We start from the raw sequence: 23,561 nt of genomic DNA, 5'->3' as shown, positions 1-23,561 counted from the left end.
TTGGGGGTAATGAAATTAATTGTGGTGATAGTTGCAAAACTGAACAAATGAAGTCATTAACCATATGCTTTAAATGTGTAATTGAGGGGTGCCTAGCTGGTTCAGTTGGTGGAACATGAGACTCTTGATCTTGGGGTTTTAAGTTTGAGCCCCAAGCTAAGTGCAGAGATCACTTAAAAATAAAATTTAAAAAGGGGTGAGTTGAATAGAATATCTCAAAAATTAGGAAACTGTTAAGGAAAACGTTGTTAGGAAACATACCAGTATTTCTTTTAAAGCAAAGATCTGGTATATATACATAGCAGAGTTGGCTTAACACATTTTCCTAAACGCTGCTCCTATAAGCCTTTTTACTCATCTAAAATTTTTGAAAGTCAACTGTAAAAATAAAAAAGAATGAGGATGGGAAAAATAATTCAGAATGAATCCTCATATGTTAATATCATATATCAATATTATTTTTTATATAAATGTCAAAACACTTCAGCTGCTCTGTCATTTGGAAATTAATGAGAAAATTATTCTTCAGAGCTGGAATCCTATTAAAGTTGCCATCCAGATATAAAATAACTTGAGTGAGTAAATAAATAAATAAATAAATAAATAAATAAATAAATAAATAAATAAAATAATTTGATCAAACTATTTGCCTACTACTAATTTCTATGAGCAGTGCCAACTATAAACTGATCTTAAAACTTACAAATAATTTAAAAAGCTAGACTCTAGCCAGAATCTGTAAAAAAAAATAAAACATATTTTAAAAAATGCTACTAACTTGATTTTAAAGCTTCTTTCACATTAGACTAGGGAAAAAAAAAAACTAATTCTTAAGCCTGATTTCTCTTTCCTCTGAGGTCAAGTGCTTCATACAAATGGAATTTTATTATCTAGGATTTTCCCATTGTTGTTATTAATGGTACTTTAACAACATAAAAATGAGGTGGTTAAAATTCACCCTCAATTCACCATCTATATTTTACCTTGATATCTCACATATCAATGGCAAATAAAGAAAACACTAATTAAATCTTGCATCAGTTTTTTAATTCATATTTGGGACATGGAAGGCCAAAAAGCATAAAGGTTCATGGAATATTAGAGGATAGAAAGACAGCCTGATATAAACAGATAAATACATGACATATTTATGTATGTATCACAGCTATAAGTAGCTTTGAAGATCAGTGTAAAAGATTAGCCTTTGACTCATGAAAAAAAAAAAACATACTAAAAAGCTGTTAGAATGTGTGAGATGATTTAGCCACAGGTATGAAAACTAAGCAAATGAAAAAATAAGGCAATCATTAACCCCAGGGGGAAAAAAGACAAAAAAATAAAGACTAAATTGTAGCATATATATTGCAAAAATTTTTTTACATAATCCTAATACTGTAAATAACAAATACTGATTTATCCAAAAACTGTGATATAATTGCACTGAGAAGATGTCGAGGGGGGTGTATAAGAAAGCTATTTCCTACAATTAGAAAAGCAAAAGGGACGCCTGGTGGCTCAGCAGTTGGGCGTCTGCCTTTGGCCCAGGGCGTGATCCTGGAGTCCCAGGATTGAGTCCCTGTCTGGAGCCTGCCCTCTGCCTGTGTCTCTGCCTCTCTGTGTGTGTGTCTCTCATGAATAAATAAATAAAATCTTTAAAAAAAAAACAAAAAAAAAAAAAAGGAAAGCAAAGGATAAAATCTAAAATCAAGTAAGAAAGAGTGAAGATTATTATTTAGGAGACAGAAGTATATACCAGAAACTATCACTAGGAAATGGTTGCCTCAAGATGGAGTAGGTGGGGGACTCTTGGTTTTTCACTAGCTCCTTCTGATTCTGCTCTAATCATATATCACTATGATAAAAAAAATAATTTAAAAGGGACGCCTGGGTAGCTCAATGGTTGAGCGCCTGCCTTGGCTCAGGGGGTGATCCTAGGGTCCAGGATCCAGTCCTGCATTCAGGCTCCTTGTGCAGAGCCTGCTTATGTCTCTGCCCCGCCCCCCTCATGAATAAATAAATAAAATCATTGAGAAAAAACAGATAATTTAAAACCTTTATTTGCAAAGCAGGATAATTGGCTACTGCTGGGGAAGGACTCTAGGTAATGGGTATAAGATGGAAAAGGGGGATGCCTGGGTGGCTCAGCGGTTGAGCATCTGCCTTCGGCCCAGGGCGTGATCCTGGAGACCCAGGATCAAGTCCCACATCAGGCTCCCTGCATGGAGCCTGCTTCTCCCTCTGCCTATGTCTCTGCCTGCCTCTTTCTGTGTCTCTCATAAATAAATAAATAAAATCTTTAAAAAAAAAAAAAAAGATGGAAAAGGTTTGCTTTTCACTAAGCACACTTTTAGTGTGGTATTATCTATTTCTTTTAAGTCAATTATTAAATAATAGTTCACAAGACTATAAAACATGAAATAGAGCAACTGAAAACAAAAGCACTATAATTCAATTTAAATAATATAACTGGGATCCCTGGGTGGCTCAGTGGTTTAGTGCCTGCCTTCAGCCCAGGGCGTGATCCTGGGGACCGGGGATTGAGTCCCACATCAGGCTCCCTGCATGGAGCCTGCTTCTCTCACTGCCTGTGTCTCTGCCTCTCTGTCTCTCATGAATAAATAAATAAAAATTTTTTTAAATAAATAATATAACTAAAACATTCATTGCATATATTTTTCAAAAGGCAATTTTATTAAATAAAAATTTTATCTATATAGGAATGACTAGCCTCCTTGATACAGTCTAATCTATTTAAATAAATTCCTGTTGCTACTTACCCTGGATCATAATACAGTTTGTGTAATATAGCTTGTGGCAGAAACGGTTAGCAGTCTATACAATACCCATTTTTCCTTCCTTCCTTAGAAATAGAATCTCAATTTTTTTCCAAGATATTAATGATCAATCATAAATCAAAACTTGCATTTCAGATCATCTACCCTTGTAATTTGGGGGTCCATATTGGACATCATTGTTTATTTTCTTATTCTACTGAGACTTTTGGTGACATGGAATTCTTAAAACTCAGTATGAGAAACTCTCTAAGATGTCTCTCTCTTTGAGGTTCCCTGCAGAGAATCACCAAAGGAAAATTCATCCACATAGGATGAAATAGTTTAAGTACTATTTCCCCAAAAAGACTTACCAAGTATCAGGAAAATAAGTCTGGTTATTTTCACATGACATTCTAAGAGACAAATTAATTTTATTTATGTAGATTACTATCCTCTCAAATTACTTTATTGTTAAAGAATAAGTTATCAAAAACAAAAACAAAAACAAAACAAAAAGAATAAGTTATCAAATTTGTTAAAGGGAAAAAATTAAATACAATTTTCAGAAAAAAAATTAAAACATGCCATTTGCTCTATTTTGTTAAGTATATTTTATTATATTTGCCCCATAACTCATTTTTTTCCACATAAGAATTATCCTAGAGCTTCACATGCCTGTGTCAGGTATCTCTACTCCATAGAACCACTGACTATTAGATGTTAAGCATAAACCCATATCATAAAATGTTTATGTAACACTAGAGTCTGAAAGTAACTTACTAATACTCTTCTTAAATTTAGAGAATACTCCATATTACTTCTCCCCCTTCCTCAAGCCCAAAAGCAAAGGAGTCTTGCCTAAACAAAATAACCCAAGATACTCGTGTACATTACCTATTTATATCTGACAGACTGTCCAATAAACTAACCCTAGGATTAACTGGACAAACCAGATTACTAGTTCTGTTTGTCTTGGGTAACTTCCTGCTGCCACCATACTAGATAGCAAGTCCTGAGATTCAGTCTCTACCTCTTTTCTCATCTTTAAAGATACTCTATCTAAGACTATTCAAATACACAACTACAAGTCATACTCAGATCATAGACTACAGTGTCACTGGACATCAGTGAGGTAAATTATTAGAATACTCTCTCAATTAGCATGGCAATGGTTTAAAATAATTAAATAGTTTCTTTGCTGTTCTGGGTTGTAACTCCCCTTCCACTTACTAGCTTCCTTTAAAGCAAATATTTGTCCCTTTCTAATAGTTAGCAGATCAATTCCCATCCCATTGAAGAAGCTGAAGTCTCCTGAGATCCACGGGTGCTCTGAAGCAGCTTCAGGTTCAGCCACCAAGTTTATTCAAGTCAAAACTGGCTCTCTTTGGAGTCAGTGTCTCTGAACTCTACCGATGGAGATTTCCTGCCTAGCTTTTTTCCTTGATGTTTTCACAGCTTAATGCATGATTGTAAGATTGGATCCTTGTCCTCGCAACTGGCTCCCTGGACTACTTTATTATCCATACTTTTCTTGGAAACTGACAATCCTGGATCTTCTATTTCTAATGATCTCATTCTGAAATCTCTTCCCTTTAATTTCAATTTTCTACAAGTTTAATTTAATCCATAACTTCAAATCAAGAGAGAAAAAGGCAGAGTTCCAACTGTATCCCTGAGAATTCCTCCCTTTCACTGCCCCAGCTTTCCCAGCCTAAACTAGCCCACATCCTTTCCTGCTCCATTCCAGGCTGATTTCAAAGCCCACTAAAACATCAAAAATGTAACTGCACTCCTAACTTCTCTAATTACAATCAAGCTGCTAATAAATCTAATTCCTACAACAACTCTGATCAAAGGTTTGGAGGTTTTTTTGCCTCAAAACTTAAGTGACAAGGAAAAGACCCTGAAGTAAATTAATAAAGTTAGAACTAAAACCCAAATATCCAAACAAATACTAAATGATCTATTTTGTCAATAGTCAATTTTTATATTTTGGGCTCATTTTTCCAAATAGTATAAGTATCTTTCCTGAAAAACACAAAAAGCACATCTAATTAAATGCTTTACAAAGTTTTTGAGGGATAACTGAAATACAATAAACTGCAAATATTTTTTATTAGTCTCATTTTTATTTTATTTTTTTAAAGATTTTATTTATTCATAGAGAGGGGGGTGGGGGGCAGAGACACAGGCAGAAGGAGAAGCAGGCTCCATACAGGAAGCCCGACGCAGGACTCGATCCCGGGTCTCCAGGATCACACCCCAGGCCGCAGGCAGCGCTAAACCGCTGCGCCACCGGGGCTGCCCTAGTCTCATTTTTAAAGTTTTTTTTATTTAATTTTTTTTTTAAATTTATTTATGATAGTCAGAGAGAGAGAGAGAGAGGCAGAGACGCAGGCAGAGGGAGAAGCAGGCTCCATGCACCGGGAGCTTGACGTGGGACTCGATCCCAGGTCTCCAGGATCGCGCCCTGGGCCAAAGGCAGGCGCCAAACCGCTGCGCCACCCAGGGATTCCCCTAGTCTCATTTTTTTTTTTCCCTAGTCTCATTTTTAAATTGTGTATTTAAAGTATACAAATAACCAGTTTTGTGATACGTGTCATACCACTAAAACTATCATCACAATAAAAAAAACTAATAACATTTTCATCATCTCAAAAGTGTCCTCATGTCCCTCTGTAATCTCTCTCTCCCTCTTCTCCTCCTACACCACCACCAACCAGTAAGCTTCCTTTCAGGATAGATAACTTTGCACCTTCTAAAATTTATATGAATGTAATCATAAGCATGTATTCTACTTTTACTTGGATTCTTTCACTTAGCACAGCAATTTTGAGATTCGTTTATGTTTTCACATATATCGACACACCTTCCCTTTTAGATCTTCTCTTTTATCATTGAGTCAAAAACCAATTTTTCAAATTAGTTAAAAGAAAATCTTCATTGTGAATACATCTTATTGTATTTATGATGAATAGAATAGATATATTTAATATGCCTCTATTCTTTTTTTAATATTTTATTTATTTATTCCAGAGAGAGACAGGCAGACAGAGACAGGCAGAGGGAGAAGCAGGCTCCATGCAGGGAGCCAGATGTAGGACTCAGTCCTGGGTCTCCAGGACTGACTGAAGGCGGCGCTATTACACTGAGCCACCAGGGCTGCCCAATATGCCTCTATTCTAAAAGGAGGAATGTCATAGAAAGACTGCCCAATGAAGAAATATATTTGTTTTGTTTCTTAAATTCCGCATATGACCATATGATCATTGTCTTTCTCTGACTTATTTCACTTAGTGTAATATTATTTGTACCACATACTACACCAGTCAATGTCAGTACCTCAATTAATACAAGGATTCACGTAAGTGATTATGTATAAATTACTTTCTATAATGGTATTTTTTAGTTCCAGTATAAATGAGTAACTTCTATGACATTTACAATGCCACTTACAACATTCATAAGTTATATAATGTACCTGATGTAAGGTTTTTTTTTTTTAATTTTTATTTATTTATGATAGTCACACACAGAGAGAGAGAGAGAGAGAGAGAGAGAGAGAGAGAGGCAGAGACACAGGCAGAGGGAGAAGCAGGCTCCATGCACTGGGAGCCCGACGTGGGATTTGATCCCGGGTCTCCAGGATCACGCCCTGGGCCAAAGGCAGGTGCCAAACCGCTGCACCACCCAGGGATCCCTGATGTAAGGTTTTATAGAAGAAGTTCACTAGTTCTGTTATGCCTAATGACTTGTTAGCTCTTCTACCATTAACTACTTTTCTTTAAAAAAAAAAAAAAAAAAGGAGATTTATTTATTTATTTGGGAGAGAGAGAGAGCATATGTGCATGTGCACACAAGCTGGGAGAGAGGTAGACGGAGATGAAGAGAATCCTCCAGCTGAGTCCATACTGCAGCCTCAATCCCAAGACCCCGAGATGATGACCTGAGCCAAAAATCAAGGGTTGGATGCTCAACTGAGCCTCCCAGGCACCCTATAAACTCTGTTTCTCAACAGTTACGAAGCTGTTTAAAAATCACTCTAGGATAAAATCTAGCAGTTAAGAATCATAAAGATAATGCACTTTTTACAAAAGTCTGTATGTAATTTTACGAGAGAATGAAATTAATATTTTCATCTAATAGAATCCTTGGAATCTTTTCTGTCCAGTCTTACAAAGAGAAATACTGAAAAACACTGAATTTTAAGAACTAGTGTACACATTACACCATGAACAAAAAGCAATGCAGTTAAAATCAAGTATAGTGAACATATTACAGACTCTAGTTACAGAGAAAGATTTTAATCCAGTATCCTGCCTAGTGTTCTCCTGTCTGCTATGTCAAGATCAGGATTTTCTGTAACAAATGGAAACATTAGCTATTCTTCTCTGGTTGATAGAAACACATTAGTTATTTTGGTATATTACAACAGTCAATAATCAATAGCATCAAGCCCAACAGTCAATGACTAGAGTTGTCAAGAAAGTTATCATCCATCATTCTAGTAAATCCAACATAAAGGAATGTCATAAATAATACAGATCAACTAACATCAAAACAAACACTAATCATAATTCTGTGGTCAGTTCCCCCTAAACCTAGACTATCTAGTAAATAAATATATGCCCATAGTCCCAAGGGGCATTTAAACATAAATTTATCCCCACTATCAGAAAAATATCCTACTAATCAACTCTTTTCATATTTGATCACTACATCTGAAAACACTAGGCTCTAAGATTGCTTTCACTTAAAATTTGCATTTTCCTCTAATTTGTAAAAGATTAAATGTTCGAAGACTGCAAAAGTTATTAGCAAAGCTAACTAATTTCACAAATAGTGGTTTCTGGTCATTCTTGTCATAGGGTTTTGCAAAATAATAAAATTACCTTTAAAAAAATTAATAAATCAAATACTTATTAAGTTTATACTATATGCACAGCACTCTGGGGCAGTTTTTTAAGTCATAAAGTCTGCCCATCAAGAATTGTAACTTAGTTGAAGGACAAGACTTAAATGAACAATTAGCAAATAAGCCATCATCACTTCATAAAATGTGCTACATAGTAGAGGCAGACTTTAACATCTGTAAGAAATGGTAGAAAAACAATGTGGGCTAAAACAAAACTGTCAGAGGCAGCTATGAGGAGAAAGGTAGAATGGTATTACTATACTAACCAGTCATCCAGAATTGAAATCAATCCTGAGATAGAGATTTAAGAGTATCCAGTAAAAGGAAATAGTTAATGAATAGCTAACACAAATTCACTTGCCTAGCAGATTTTCTAAATGGTAAATACTACTTTTAAGTGAATGTGAAAACAGGAAGAAATGATTACAAATTTATACTAGGTGGAAATGTTTTGTATTTAGAATTTCTTTGGGAGGACAGGAGTTGGAGAATGGGTGACATGCTAAAGAAAATATAAGTACTGGATTATTAAGAGTTAGTAGCCTTGGTTTAGAAGAGGGCAATTTCAAGTATTACCCATTTTTCATTTACTTACCACGTACTTCTTTTGATTTTGTTTTCTCAATCTCCTCAAATTCTATTCATTTAATATTCTACTCAAATAACACATGGTTACTATTATAAGCAAGATCAGAATTGCATCAAAATATTAATTACACTAATCTATCCTAAAATGAGACTAATTAAATCAATGCTTAAATTCCAAAAATCATAAACTGTCATGAGTTCTTATTCCTCATCCAAAATGTCTTGGAATTTATCATAGCAAACCTTCAGAGAAGGTAAAAAAAAGTTTAGTTCAATCCTAAATAAATCTCTCTTTTGCTCTAAAATTATACAGCTACTCTTCAAGAAAATAATTTAGAAACTCACATTGCTTCCTTAATTAACATATTAAGGACTAAATTTACTTAAGTTCATCATCCTTTTCCACTAAAATTCCAAAAATACTTCCCCTTACTCTTGAAAGATATGTTATTACTTTTACTTTAAAGGAAAACATTGATTTCACTAGGGAATGAAGTTCTCTCACCATCCACAATTGGCAGCTTAAATGGTTCCTGTGGCTTTTCTTTCTTTCTTTCTTTTTTCTTCTGTGGCTTTTCTTAGAGAGATACTGGCATTAAAATAATGCTGTTGTGGTTCAAAACATTAATTTCAGAATCTCACCAAGAGTAAGTGACCCTCTCCACCCAAATTTAAGGCTGAAGTTCTCCACGGGATTTTAAGAAAGGTCTTACAAGGGCCATTACTTTATTTATAAATCCCATCATTTAACTTATTTCCCTGCAGCTGTAAGAACACAGACCTCCATCTGAATCTACCTACTCACTAAAACTAAATTAAAGCTTCAAAACTACCTGTACAGATCTACACTTCCATTTTATTTTATTTTATTTTATTTTATTTATTTTTTTTTTTTTTATACTTCCATTTTATTTAAAATGTACAATTATGGGTACCTGGGTGGCTCAGTGGTTGAGCACCTGTCTTTGGCTCAGGTCATGACCCCAGTGTCCTGGGATCAAGTCCCGCATCAGACTCCCCATAGGAAGCCTGCTTCTCCCTCTGCCTATATCTTTGCTTCTGTCTCTCTCCTAAATAAATAAATAAATAAATAAATAAATAAATAAATAAATAAATAAATAAAATCTTATAAATAAAATAAAATAAAATGTACAACTTCCTCTTCAGCAAGTAACTTTGAACTCTGCAAATATGAATTATACTAATAAATTCTCTCCCTTTCCCAAATACACACAAAAGCTAATGAAGTCTATCTACTGACCTGCCTATCTCAGAGAGATGGCTAAAATAAACCACAAGTTCATTTTATATGAATGTTGAAACTGCTCCAGAACTGAGCTCAAATGAGGTTCACTCACCCTTTTTAGATTATGGTATGAAAAACTATAAAGACTTCCTTTCCTGAGAAAATTCCAGTGATTAATTAAAGATAAAAGTACTTAGCTCCTTATCATACCTCACAATTTACACAATATATTATGCATACTAATCAATATCCACATGCTAATAGTACCCGCCCTCATTTAAATTAAGCCTATGTCAGGAAATAATAGGGCAAAAAAAGCTAATATCATCACTAAGAGCATTTATAGAGTTTATGTGTTTTAATACAGTGCTAGATTTGACACAAAAAAAGCATTAACTACAATGAAACTAAAACTTGAAACTATTACTGTGGACTTTACCATTTAACATTAAGATCATTCTTGTAAAATAATTATTTTAATTATTCTAGCCGGTGATGACCTTTAACAGAGTCCAAAGGGCAGAGCAAGAATCTTAAAGCAGTTTTGGGGGAAATGAAATTTATTAGATATTCACATAAAAGTGATGTTGCAAGGAGTTCCACTTCCACCTTAGATGTAAAAAGTCTGAAAGTGTATTACTTCTATCCTAAAAACCAGACAGTCAAATAAACTATATTACATTTCTTGAGCCTGTCAGAGGCAACCAAGTAGCCTGACACCTCAGAAAGGACAGATTCCTCCAAAACACAGGATTAATGAACTGCCTCTCCAATAGCAGAACATGGGAAGAAGATGCAGCTGCTATGCAAGTGAGTAAGAAAAAAACCAACTAAAATTTTAACAAATGTATTTTCTGTTTCCATAGAGTTGGCTATTCTAAGCCATTTCGTACAAATGAGGTTAAAAAAATTAAAAATGTAAACTCTATTATTATAGAAACTACAGGTTCAAAAGCACGCAACAGGTTAGAAACAGAAGCTATCACTAATTAAGAATGGCAAATTACAGTTCTATGTAATATACTAATCTTAAAATTCCCATAATTTTCAGTGTTTTGTTAATGTTTTCAGTGTTTTATTCTTATTTCACATTTTGAATGATATAATGCATATCTGTATAGACAGCCATAAAAACAGTTAACTTACTGTTTTTAGGAAGGGTATATTTATATCAACTTAGGACATTTTATCTCTACCTAAATTTTTTAGTAGAAATTAAATAAGACTTTACAGGTTCCAATAAGCTAGTGTTTCATTCACAACATTTAATTTTATAGAATTAATTTAATTAGGCTTTGTTATCGAGAAAGTTTTTCTTTAACACAAAATCTGTAAAACATACTCCCAACATAAAACTTGTATGTCAGAGTAGTGAAGTGTGTAAGAATAAGAAGTTGGTCAAACTACTGGGCCCATGGTTATAGTCAGTGGCTATGAAAGCTCAGTATAAAAGCAGCACAAATGCAGATCTGTGTTACTTCTCTTTGGCCTCTAAAAATATAGCCATATTGACATCTAAGCTCTACTGACTTACTCAGCAAGAAAAATAACTGTGGGGAAGATTACCTATGTTAAGACCAGAAAGCTCCTCAAGAATTCAGGCTGGTGGAAAAGTATGTCAAAGGAAAATCTAGAATATAAAGATTACCTCAGCCACTTTTGGAGGCACTCCATCACCAAGCACTTCCCTGATGAAGCAGTGCTGGCCCATATAATAAGAGAGTCCACATGTCCTCTTGAAGGCATCTTTCAGTCGTTTCAGCTCTACATCTGTAACTGCAAATCAGAAGTTGAAGAGGGTAAGAAACTGTAAGAGAAAAGAAGGCTCTTAAAATCTTCTTTTTTAAAAAATAAGTGTTGGCAAGGATATGGAGAAAAGGGAACACCTTTGCATTGTTGGTGGGACTGTAAATTGATGCAGCTACAATGGAACATTTTGGAGGTTCCTCAAAAAATTAAAAACAGAAATACTATATGATTCAGCAGTCTACTTCTGAGTATTCCCCCGACTTGAGTATTTATCCACAGAAAACAAAAACACTAATTTCAAGAGACAGATGCACCTCTATGTTCACTGCAGCATTTTGTAAAATAGCCAAATTATGGAAGCAACCTAAGTGTCCATTAATAGATAAATGGGTATGGGGTGTCTGAGTGGCTCAGTCGGTTAAGCAGTTGGCTCTTGATTTCGGCTCAGGTAATGATCTTGGGAATCTGAGATCAAGCCCTGCATCAGGCTCCACGCGCAGTATGGAGTCTGCTTGACATTCTCTCTCTCTCCCTCTGCCTCTCCCCCCATTCATGCTTGCTCTCTCTCTCTCAAAATAAATAAAATCTTTTAAAAAATAAATGGATAAGATGATGTGTATATATAAATACACACGGGATCCCTGGGTGGCGCAGCGGTTTAGCGCCTGCCTTTGGCCCAGGGTGCGATCCTGGAGACCCGGGATCAAATCCCACGTCGGGCTCCCGGTGCATGGAGCCTGCTTCTCCCTCTGCCTACGTCTCTGCCTCTCTCTCTCTCTCTCTCTCTCTGTGACTATCATAAATAAATAAAAAATTTTTAAAAATAAAAAATAAATAAACACACACATATATATGTAATACAGACTATTACTCAGCCATAAAACTGAGTAAAATCTTGCCATTTGCAACAACTTGGATGGACCTAGAGGGTATTATTTTAAGTGAAATAACTGACAGGGAAAGACAAATACCGTATGATTTCACTTATATGTGGACTCTAACAAAACAGAAACAGACTCATAAATACAGAGAACCAACTGGTGGTTGCCAGAGGAAAGACAGATGAGGGGATGGATAAAATAAATGAAGGGGATAAAGCAGTACAAACTTCCAGTTGTAAAATAAATAAGTCATGTAAAGAGGATGTAAAAGGTATGTAAAGAGCAGCAGTGGGAATATAGTCAATAATATTTTATTAGGGCACCTGGTGGCTCAGTCAGTTAAGTGTCTGCCTTCAGCTCAGGTCATGATTCTGGGGTCCTGGAATCAAGCCCTGCATTGGGGTTCCTGCTCAGCAGGTAGCTATTGTCCTCTTCCCTGACCCCTGCTTGTGCTCTCTCTCTCTCTCTCTCTCTCTCTCTCTCACACACACACACAGACACACACACTCGCTCTCTCTCTCAAATAAATAAAATTTAAAATAATAATAATATTGTATTACCCTTGTATAGTGGCAGACGACAAACATTTCATACTTATAAATGTTGAATCACTATGTTGTATATCTAAGACTAATATAATATTATATACCAAATATACTTCAAATTTCTTTGAGATAAAAATATTTATACTTCTTAAGCACTTATTTATTCATGTGGAGGACAGTCCCCACAAAATCTAAGCTAAAGATTAGATTTTGTCATTTACAAAGAAAGCAATCTACAAACTGATTATTCTAACAACCTAATATTTTTAGACATTCACTAAAAACAAAAATTACTAAGTCACTACTTTTAGGCATTTTTTTTCACCAAACAGAACTTTGTCTATAAGGACGAGAAAAATACAATTATGCAGTCAGTTCAAGGATCAAAATGATGGCACAGAAAAGGTACTTTTAGCCCATGCTGGAGGAAAGAGAAGACTCTGAACAGAGAGGATGATTACATAAAAATTTAAAGACTAACCAAAGCAAAAAGGACAAAGGTATGCAAGGCAGAGATGATAGGTTTGTTACAAAGTACAATGACAGATGGAATGTATGGAATTGTACGTTACTAGAACAAAATAAACAAGGTGGGGAGTAGTATATAATAAACCTAGGGAGGCAGTCTTTTGACCAAGTCATAGAAATTTTGGTCTGTCGTAATAAGGAAGGGATATAGTCAGACACAATTCAGATACAAATTCCAGGCAGATAGGAAACAGAACATAGATACAATGCAGTTCATTCTACCAGTAGTGCAGAAAAGCAAAAGGTAGACTAATACAAGAAGAAAAGAAGATAAATCTGGAAAATGTCTACAAAGAAGAGTCAGTACAACTTGGAGCCTGACTGAGAAGCAATTTAGGATAATGTTTAGGAGTCTAGTCAGGGAAACTTGAAGGATGGTATGCCATGTAGAAAGGGAATAAGAAAAAGAGTAAGTGAGGAAGAAAAGATAATAAATTCTGGGAAGGATATATTGCATATGAAAAACCTTGGGGGGGGATAAAAACCTTGGGGAAATTCAGTGGGTTTTTACAATTATGAGTGTAAAGCTTAGGAGAGTTTTGAGGAGAGTCATCAGCGTATAGGTGGCAATTAAACGACAAGAAGCACAGTCTAAGAAACCAATGCTTATAGGATCTGCAGACAAAGAAAAAGTACTCTAATAATATTGATAAGGAATAATTAGAACAGGAAAAACAAGAAAAGTATAGTCTCCAAAGGACAAGAAAAAGGAACTGGTCTACAGTCTCGCATAAGGCAGAAAGAACCAACAAGATAAATACTGAAGAGTCCCGGCATATATATTATCTTTCAATAAATGTTTGTAGTAGGGAGAGAAACCTCATGGGTTTGACAACTTGTGAGGCAATGATAAAACATTAAGAACTAATATTCGAATAAGTTGCTAGAGAAAAGTATGAATACTACATGCTTAATTCATTAAAAATTGGAGTCATACTATTAATATCCTCAATATATTAATTTTTTTTCCTTATAAGAATGCAAAAGTGAGGGGTGCCTGGGTGGCTCAGCCTGGGTCATAATCTCGGGGTCATGAGACCAGGCGCTGTGTCAGTTGGAAGCTGCTTGAGATTCTCACCCTCTCCCTCTGCCCCTCCCCCTACATGTGTGTGTTCTTTCTCTCTCTTTAAGAAAAAAAAAAAAAAGGAATGCAGAAGTGAAAAACAAAACAAAACTCCTCTCATAAATTAAAGTAATGGAAAAGAAATTACTTCAGCTACTGGAATATATATTTCCTCAAGATGCCTAATTTTCATTAACAGCTTTACTAACAAATTAGAATGCTCATCATCTAGTGGAAGAGACAAGAAAATCAATCACTGGGATATAAAATGATAATCTCATACACTGTTGGTTACAGATCATTTGAAGGACTGGTAGTAAGTTTAAAAAATAGCAGTCTGATGACTAATGAACTTATTCATTTATAACGTGAGAATATGTATAAACATATGCATAAGATTTTTAAAGCATTTATAAGAAGAAAATGATGTCCATCAACACAGGACAGATTGGATAAGTTATTGTATATGCTTGAAATAGAATATCAGACACTAAAATCTTGCCATGGATCCATAGTTATTGAAAATAAACAGCACTTTTATTTTTCAAAATAGACTAACAATTGGCTGATCTGTAGACATGGAGTACATAAAAGTGTTGTCTTCTGTACAACTGAAACTTTGAAAAATAAAAAATAAAAATTCAGGAGGACTGCAATCCAGCTGGGCCATACCTTATCCCTGGAGCTTTCTGTAAGATGGCAGTTTGAAAAGTATATACCTTAAGAATGGTTGGGAGAACTCTGTACACTAATGCAAAGTGCTCAGAACAGTGCCTGAGTTATAGAAAGCCATCTAAATGTTATTTACTGTGGCTGTCATCATTATCAGTGAGAGAAGAATAGCCTCCCATAACTTGTGAGACTAACATGAAATAAAATGAAATTACACCATAATACTACCCATATATATTTCTTTCTAATATCTTCACATACCTTTGTTTAAACAAAGGTGACTAAAAAAAAAAAAAAGGTGACTAATGAATATTCAGCATATAGTAGAGCTCAGGTCTAACACATCCAGGTATTCAATAAATGGTAGCTATTTAAAAAATTAAATTAAAATGTAGGCAGATGGAAAAAAGAATAGAATCAAGCCTAGTAAAATTTTAAAGTGGGAAAACATAATATTAATGTAGTTATTTTAATTTTAGAAAGAAAAAAACCAGTTTCAGATAAAAAATGGAAAACTGAACACATTTTTAAAAATTTATTATCTAGGGTGACTGGGTGATAGGCACTGAGGGGGCACTTGGGATGAGCACTGGGTGTTATGTTATATGTTGGCAAATTGAACTCCAATAAAAAAATTTTTTTTTAAAAAGATGATAAAGTTTGGGGATCCCTGGGTGGCGCAGTGGTTTGGCGCCTGCCTTTGGCCCAGGGCGCGATCCTGGAGACCTGGGATTGAATCCCACATCAGGCTCCCGGTGCATGGAGCCTGCTTCTCCCTCTGCCTGTGTCTCTGCCTCTCTCTCTCTCTCTCTCTGTGACTATCATAAATAAATAAAAATTAAAAAAAAAAAAAGATGATAAAGTTTAAAAAAATCTATTATCTTAGAGCACTTGGGTGGCTCAGTCAATTAAGTGTCTGACTCTTGATTCCAGCTCGGGTCATGATCTCAGGGTTGTAAGATTGAGCCCTGGGTCGGGCTTGTGCTCAATGCGGAGTCCGCTAGGGATTCTCTCCCTTCCCCTGCCCCTCCCCCTGTTCACACTAGTGCTCTCTCTCAAATAAATAAATAATAAATAAATAAATAAATAAATAAAATCTTTTTTTAAAAAAACCCTCTTCTCTCTCTAGACTTCACTAAAACTACAGCAAGAATAAAAAAAAAGGATATAAACTCAAAAGGACAAAGAGAAGAGAAAACTGAACACCTAAGAGTCAAATTTTTCTGGCAACCACTAAGTATCTAGAGGAGTGGTGACTGACCTAAACAGACGAAAGATGGAAACCTAAACACTAGCAGTTGAGAAATATGAACAAGCAGCAAACTAATTTACCTATTTTACACTTTTTACCTATTTTACCTAAACCACTCCAAAAAAGGCTCAGGAACTCATGGTACCAGTTACCACCAAAGGGCCAGGGTAGTAGGTGCTAGAGGAGGTGGTAAAAGGTAGAGAGATCAAGAGAGACTGACTGGTTGAAGGCCTGTATGAAAAGTAGTTAGACTCTTATGTCTAAACTTAAAGCATGACGCTGTCAAGCACCGGTCTATCACATAACCATCACTTTCACACCAACTTTTTAGATGCAGATTATATATTAAAAGACCAGAGATACATTCTCTGAATCTGAGACAAAAAACAAACAAACAAACAAAAGAATCTGAGACAGAAAGGGTCCATACGTGAAAACACCAGGTTTAGCTAAGAGCTGTAAGAATATGAAAAAAGGTAAAGATTAAGTGAGCACTTGTATCCCTTGCCCTACTACTCTGTATCCCTTGCCCCACTCTGACATATGTATCACCTAGCTGAAATAAACAGGAGTCTTCCCTGAAGAAAAGTAAATGAGAGCAGAACAAACGCCTGCCACTGAGTGAGAATCTCTATTCCTCCCTTAGAAATGTCTGGGTTCCCAACTAAACACCAAACAGAAAAATCCACAAGTCAACAAGTGATATATTCAAACATATAAGTCTTCCAATCTGGGGCACCCAGGTAGCTCAATCAGTTAAGCGTCTGCCTTTGGCTAGGTCATGATCCCTCCCTCTGCCTGCCTACCACTCTGCTTGCTTGTGCTCTCTCTCTCAAATAAATAAAATCTTAAAAAAAAAAAAAAAAAAAAAGGGGGGTCTTCCGATCTATCCTTTTAATGCACACTTTTAAAAATAAATGGGTAGTTTGGCAGTTCTTACAAAGTTAAACATATACTTACACTAATAACCCAGCAATTTCACTCCTTGTGATTTACCCAAGAGAAATGAAAATACTATACAGAAATATACATAGGAGTTGTATTAATAATAGCCAAAACACTAGAAACAACTCCTTTGTCCATACACAGGTGAATAAATAAATGTGCTATATCCATACAAGGAACAGTATTCTGCAATAAAAATTAAGAAAATTGATTCATATAACAACATAAATGAATCTCAAAAATGATACTGAGCAAGGGGTCTGCCACGGAAATAAGATGACAAAGGGGATGTCATCGTTTGGAAAGCATCGCAGTAAGACGCACACATTGTGCCATCACTGTGGCTCTAAGGCCTACCACCTTCAGAAGTCCATCTGTGGCAAATGTGGCTACCCTGCAAAGTAGAAGAGAAGGTATAACTAGAGTGCCAAAGCTAAAAGACGAAATACCACTGGGACCGGTCAAATTAGGCACCTAAAAATTGTATACTGCAGATACAGGTGCGGACTCTGTGAAGGATCAACACCTAAGCCCAAAAGGGCACCTGTTGCAGCATCCAGTTTATCTTAATGATTTCAATGATTAGTCACAATAAACGTTCTGGCATTTAAAAATTAAAAATTTAGGGGATCCCTGGGTGGCGCAGTGGTTTGGTGCCTGCCTTTGGCCCAGGGTGCGATCCTGGAGACCTGGGATCGAATCCCACATCAGGCTCCCGGTGCATGGAGCCTGCTTCTCCCTCTGCCTGTGTCTCTGCCTCTCTCTCTCTCTCTCTCTGTGACTATCATAAATAAATAAAAAAAATTAAAAAATTAAAAAAAAAAATAAAAATAAAAATAAAAATAAAAATTAAAAATTTAAATTAAAAAAAAAAGATACTGAGCAAAAAAAACCAGACACTAAAAGAACATATACTGTATGACCACACTGTATCAAAGTCTTGAAGAGGCAAAATTAACTATGGTGACAAAGACAGTGGTTGACAAAGGGTGTATGGGTAGAAATGTAGGGAACGGACTGCAAAGATGTAGGCGGGAGCTCTTCTGAAGTGATGGAAATGTCTTAAGATATTTACGTGGGGTGGCGATTACACAAATAGTACATTTGTCAAAACTAAACTTCATACTTAAATCTGCATGCTTTATTGTATGTAAACTATATTTCAACAGAGTGGACCTTTAATAAATGAATGGACAGCCAAAGAACACCAAATATTGAGGAAGGTTCCAACAAGAAAGTTACCAAAACAAATAGGGGTTAGTAGGGTGAACAGATATAATGAAGAAAAAAGAAAAATACTAAAGCTTCCAAATACTCTTAGAGAAGGATAAAAAGAAAATTGAATCCAAATAAGTACTAAAAAACACTATAATGAGAAAGTAGTAACAATCTCTTGGGCCCTTTCCCAGTCAGCTGTAAGAGAGTATTCTACATCAAGATGAGGGGATAAATAAAAGTAAGAGGGATCCCTGGGTGGCGCAGCGGTTTGGCGCCTGCCTTTGGCCCAGGGCGAGATCCTGGAGACCCAGGATCGAATCCCACATCGGGCTCCCGGTGCATGGAGCCTGCTTCTCCCTCGGCCTGTATCTCTGCCTCTCTCTCTCTCTCTGTGACTATCATAAATAAATAAAAATTGAAAAAAAAATAAAAATAAAAAAAATAAAAGTAAAATAAAAGTAAAATAAAAAAATAAAAATAAAAAAAATAAAAATAAAAATAAAAATAAAAGTAAAATAAAAAAAATAAAAATAAAAATAAATAAAAGTAAGAAAAGGGATCTAGGAAACACTGACTCCAGCATGACAGTAGTAAAGGGAATCCTCAGGCTGATTAGGATATGACATTACAGGATGACAGCTACATAGTAGGCCTAGAGGATAGGACCAGATTAGAAATGAATAAAGGCTCTAGAAAAAAAAAAGAGAGAGAGAGAGAGAGAACAGGACAGAAAACCAAGTGATACATCTGACCACAGTGGGAATAGCTTTTTAGAGGTATTTCACCTTGAAAAAATAAATCTCAAGAACTAGTTTTAATTTAGGTTTTTCTTAACAACCTAAAAAAGAGGTGAAGCATTTCAAGGTACAGACAACCCTTGAACAATACTGGCTTGAACTGCGTGGGTCCACTTATACGTGGACTTTTTTTTTCAATAAAGGCACTGAAAAAATTTTGGGAGATTTGCAATTTGAAAAAACATCAACTGTATAGCCTAGAAATATTGAAAAATTTGAAAGGTATGTCATGAATGCATGAAATATATGTAGATACTGGTCTATTTTATCAGATTTATCAGAAAAACTTAAAATTTATCAAAACTTACACACACTTACAGACCATACATAGTACCATTTTAATAGAAAGAAATGTAAACAAATGTAAAGATACAGTATTAAATCGTAACTGCATAAAAGTAACTGTAGTACATACTGCACTACTGTAATAATTTTGTAGCCACCTCCTGTTGCTATTGTGGTAAGCTCAAGTGTTAGAATGTCTGCTTAAAATGCTGTGTGATGCTAATCATTTCCACATGAACAGTTCATATCTCCAAGTAAATTGTGTATCACAGTCAAAAGTGATCTCTCATGGTTCTCACGTATTTTTCATGTTTAGTGCAAAAGTGTAAGCCTTGAATAACATCATGGGACCCATACAAAGTGCCACTAGTGATGCTAGAAGTGCTCCCAAGAAGCAGAGAAAAATCATAACATTATAAGAAACAGCTGAATTGCTTGATATGTACCACAGACTCAGGTCTGCAGCTGTGACTGCCCACCATTTTAAGATAAATGAATCCACTGTAAGGACCATTATAGAAAAAGAAAAGGAAATTCATGAAGCCATCACCACATCTGTGTCAGCAGGAGTGAAAATCTTGCACTCTTTGTGAAATCTTTTTATCTTGTATTGAAAATGCAGCTTTTATGTGGGTACAGATTGTTAATGAGAAAGGCATACCTGTAGACTCTAATATGATTCAAGAAAAACCAAAGCCATCATATGACAACTTACAGCAAAAGATGAAGCAAAAGAAGGAAGGAAGGAAGGAAGGAAGGAAGGAAGGAAGGAAGGAAGGAAGGAGGAGGAGGAGGAGGGAGGGAGGGAGGGAGGGAGGGAGGGAGGGAGGGAGGGAAAGGAAGTCTAAAACAAGATGAAGAATTTAATGCCAGCAAAGGATAGTTTAAGAATTTTAAAAAGAGGTTTGCCTTTAAAAATGTAAGAAAAGCAGCTTCTGCTGACCAAGAGGCAGCATATGAGTTCCCAGATGCCATTCAGAAAATCACTGAGGAGAAGGATAGCTACCTGAGCAAGTTTTTAATGCAGATGTAAGTGTCCTATCCTGTTTAGGAAAAAAAAAAAAAAAGAGGGCAGCCCCAGTGGCGCAGTGGTTTAGCGCCGCCTGCAGCCCAGGGTGTGATCCTGGAGACCCAGGATTGAGTCCCGCGTTGGGCTCCCTGCATGGAGCCTGCTACTCTTTCTCTTTCTCTCTTTCTATAAATAAATGAATGAATGAATGAATGAATGAATGATCTTTAAATTTTTTTTTTAATTAAAAAAAGGGAAAAAAAGCCACAAAGCACATCTATTAGTAAGAGAAGCAAGCACCAGGATTTAAGGTAAGAAGAGATATGCTAATAACTCTACTGTTTTGTACAAAATCAGGATTTAAGGAAAGAAGAGAGATGCTAACTCTACTGTTTTGTATAAAATCAGTTCATGATCAGGACTGCCCTTATCTATAAAGCTGCTAACACCTGAGCCTTGAAAAGATAAACATCAGCTGCCAGTCACTGGGTTGTACAACAAGAGGTCTTTGGACGATGGGAATCCATTTTCTAAATTGGTTCCATCAATGCTCTGTCCCCCTAGTCAGAAGTACCTTGCCAGTAAGGCTCACCAAAGGTAAACCCTGTGGCCAGGACTGCTTTGCTGCTGCTCCTGCTCCTGATGAGTGGACAACACTATTGCCACTCATACCACCTGTGCCAAATGCATTCTGCACAGTTCCAGCCTCTGTATCATTGTGTCCTGAATCAGACCCTGGCATGTGGTTATCTGAATGACAGAGCCATTAGGAGCCGTGTCCAACTGCAGGAATATCTGGGAAATTGGGTCTTCCCCTCTTAATGGATGGAGATGGTCTCCACCCTTATAGACTTTAAAAAAGGGGGGGGGGACTCTTTAAGTGTGAAATCCCTTTATGTAGGAAAAGGGACACAAATTCTGGGGATGGACACTACAGTTGAGGAATGGAAAAATAATGACAAATTTCAATTTTTGAAGCAGTGATCTGAGACATTGTGGGCACTCAGGTTTGCTTAGATGAATGAGTAACTAGTAAATCACATTTTTCAAATAAAAAAATACTTTTGATATTGAACAATGCCCCTGCTCACCCAGAACCCCATGAGAGCATCATCAAAGTCGTCAAAGTGATATACTTGCCCCCAAACACAATCTAATTCAAACTCTGTATCGGGGGTTAGGTCATAGGAGCCTTAAGGCTCATTACACATAGTACTCTACAGAAAGGACTGTCAATGCTATGGAAAAGAACCAGTAAGAGAAAAAAAAAAAAAAAAAAAGAACCAGTAAGAGAGAACATCACGAGGATCTAGAAAGATTACGCCACTCGAGATGCCATCATTGTTATAGAAAAAGCAGTGAAAGCCACCAAGGCCTGAAACAATAAATTCCTGCTGGAGGAAACTGTGTCCAAATGTTATGCATGCCTTCACAAGATTTACAACAGAGCCAATTAAGGAAAACGTGAAAGAAATTATAGACATGGCAAAAAAGGTGGCAGATGAAAAGTTTCAAGATAAAGATCGTGGAGAAATTCAAGAGCAAATAGACACCACACCAGAATGCAGAACTTGATGGAGATAAGTGTTTCCAAACCAGTGTCAAATAATGAGAAAGAAGATGTAAAAGAAACAATGCCAGAAAACAAAGTGACATTTTGGCAGAAGGATTTCAATTAGTCAAGACTGTTTTGACTTCTCTTCTGACCTGGACTCTTCTATGATACAAGCACTAAAACTAAAACAAATGGTATTAGAAGGATTGGTACCATATCAAGTTGACATCTCTATATGACATTTTGAGAAAAATAAAAAAACAAAAAGTCAGACAGAATTTATGTATTTCCATAAAACTATACCAAATGTGCCTGCCTCTTCTTCTCCTTCCACTTCTTCCACCTCCTCTGCCTGTCACCCCTGAGACAGCAAGACAACCCCATTTCTTCCTCTTCCTCAGCCTACTCAATATGAAGACGATGAGAAGGAAGACCTTTATGACAATCCACTTCTACTTAATGAATAGTAAATAATTATATGTCATTGTTAATACACTTAATTTCTTGTGTATGTCTTTGTGTGAAAATATAGTAATTGTATTGCAAGAACTACAGATGTCTTTACAGCATCATCTATCATCATCAAAGTGAATGATAATGCATATAAAGTCAATAATGTTAGTTTTCTTACTGTTTTTTTAATTTTGCTTTCAAAAACCTAAATTGCTGGTACAGTATTTCTCTCTCACACATAATCAGAGACATTGCATTATTATACTATGATCACAGGTTTTTTTTTAATGTGACAGTGTATTATGAAAAGGACTACAATAATGTATGCTATAAAAACTGGATAATAATTCATTCATTAGAATGCTTTCTTTAGGCTAGGCTACTATGAAGCAACTATCAATAATATCAGACTACCTACCATAAAGCAATCATACCGCTATTTCTTCATTATCAATGCATGAATTGTTAAGCCTATATATAAACATGAACTTCTTTTTCATATTATCTTTTCCATTTTTGATGCCTAATATTAGCAATACATATAACATCTACAATATTTTATATAAGATAATATTTATGTAGGTACTCACAGACGATTCATCTTATAAACATATGACACAGACTTACAATATGGATATAGTATAGTGCTGTAAATATATTTCTTCTTCCTTGTGATTCTTAGTAACATTTTCTCTAGCTTACTTTAAGAATACAATATTTAATACACATAACATTCAAGATATATGTTAACTGAATTTGAAATCAGCAAAGCTTCCAGTTAACAACAAGCTATTAGTTGTTAAGATTTGGGGGAATCAAGGGCACCTGGCTGGCTCAGTGGGAAGAGCATGTGACACTTGATCTCGAGGTTAGGAGTTCAAGCCTCGCATTGGGCAGAGATTACTTAAAAAAAAAAAAAAAAAAAGATTTCAGGAATCAAAAGTTTTATGTGATTTTCCGACTGCACAGGGGGTCAGTGCCCTTAACCCCCAAGTTGCTAAAGGGTTAACTGTATACCTATAACATTCTGTCATGAGAGTTAAAAAATCAACCAGAATCTTACTAAAGCCATGGGCACAGAACCGT

The 23,561-nt window shown here is 35.8% G+C and overlaps 1 protein-coding gene and 1 pseudogene across 3 annotated transcripts in view; one reads left to right on the top strand and one right to left on the bottom strand.

Moving 5' to 3' along the window:
* Positions 1-23,561, bottom strand: part of USP32 (ubiquitin specific peptidase 32) — a 217,935-nt gene that overhangs the window by 130,832 nt on the left and 63,542 nt on the right. For all 3 annotated transcript variants that reach the window (XM_025440746.3, XM_025440747.3, XM_035720943.2), the window contains exon 2: positions 11,172-11,299. In XM_025440746.3, the coding sequence (XP_025296531.3) occupies positions 11,172-11,299 (128 nt within the window). The remainder of the gene's footprint in view (positions 1-11,171; positions 11,300-23,561) is intronic.
* Positions 17,386-17,728, top strand: LOC112655581 (60S ribosomal protein L37-like; annotated as a pseudogene).

The sequence above is a fragment of the Canis lupus genome, chromosome 9 (assembly GCF_003254725.2).
Source record: "Canis lupus dingo isolate Sandy chromosome 9, ASM325472v2, whole genome shotgun sequence".
NCBI classification, from domain to species: domain Eukaryota; kingdom Metazoa; phylum Chordata; class Mammalia; order Carnivora; family Canidae; genus Canis; species Canis lupus.
Note: the sequence above shows the minus strand (reverse complement) of the source record. Positions and strands in the feature narration are given on the sequence as shown.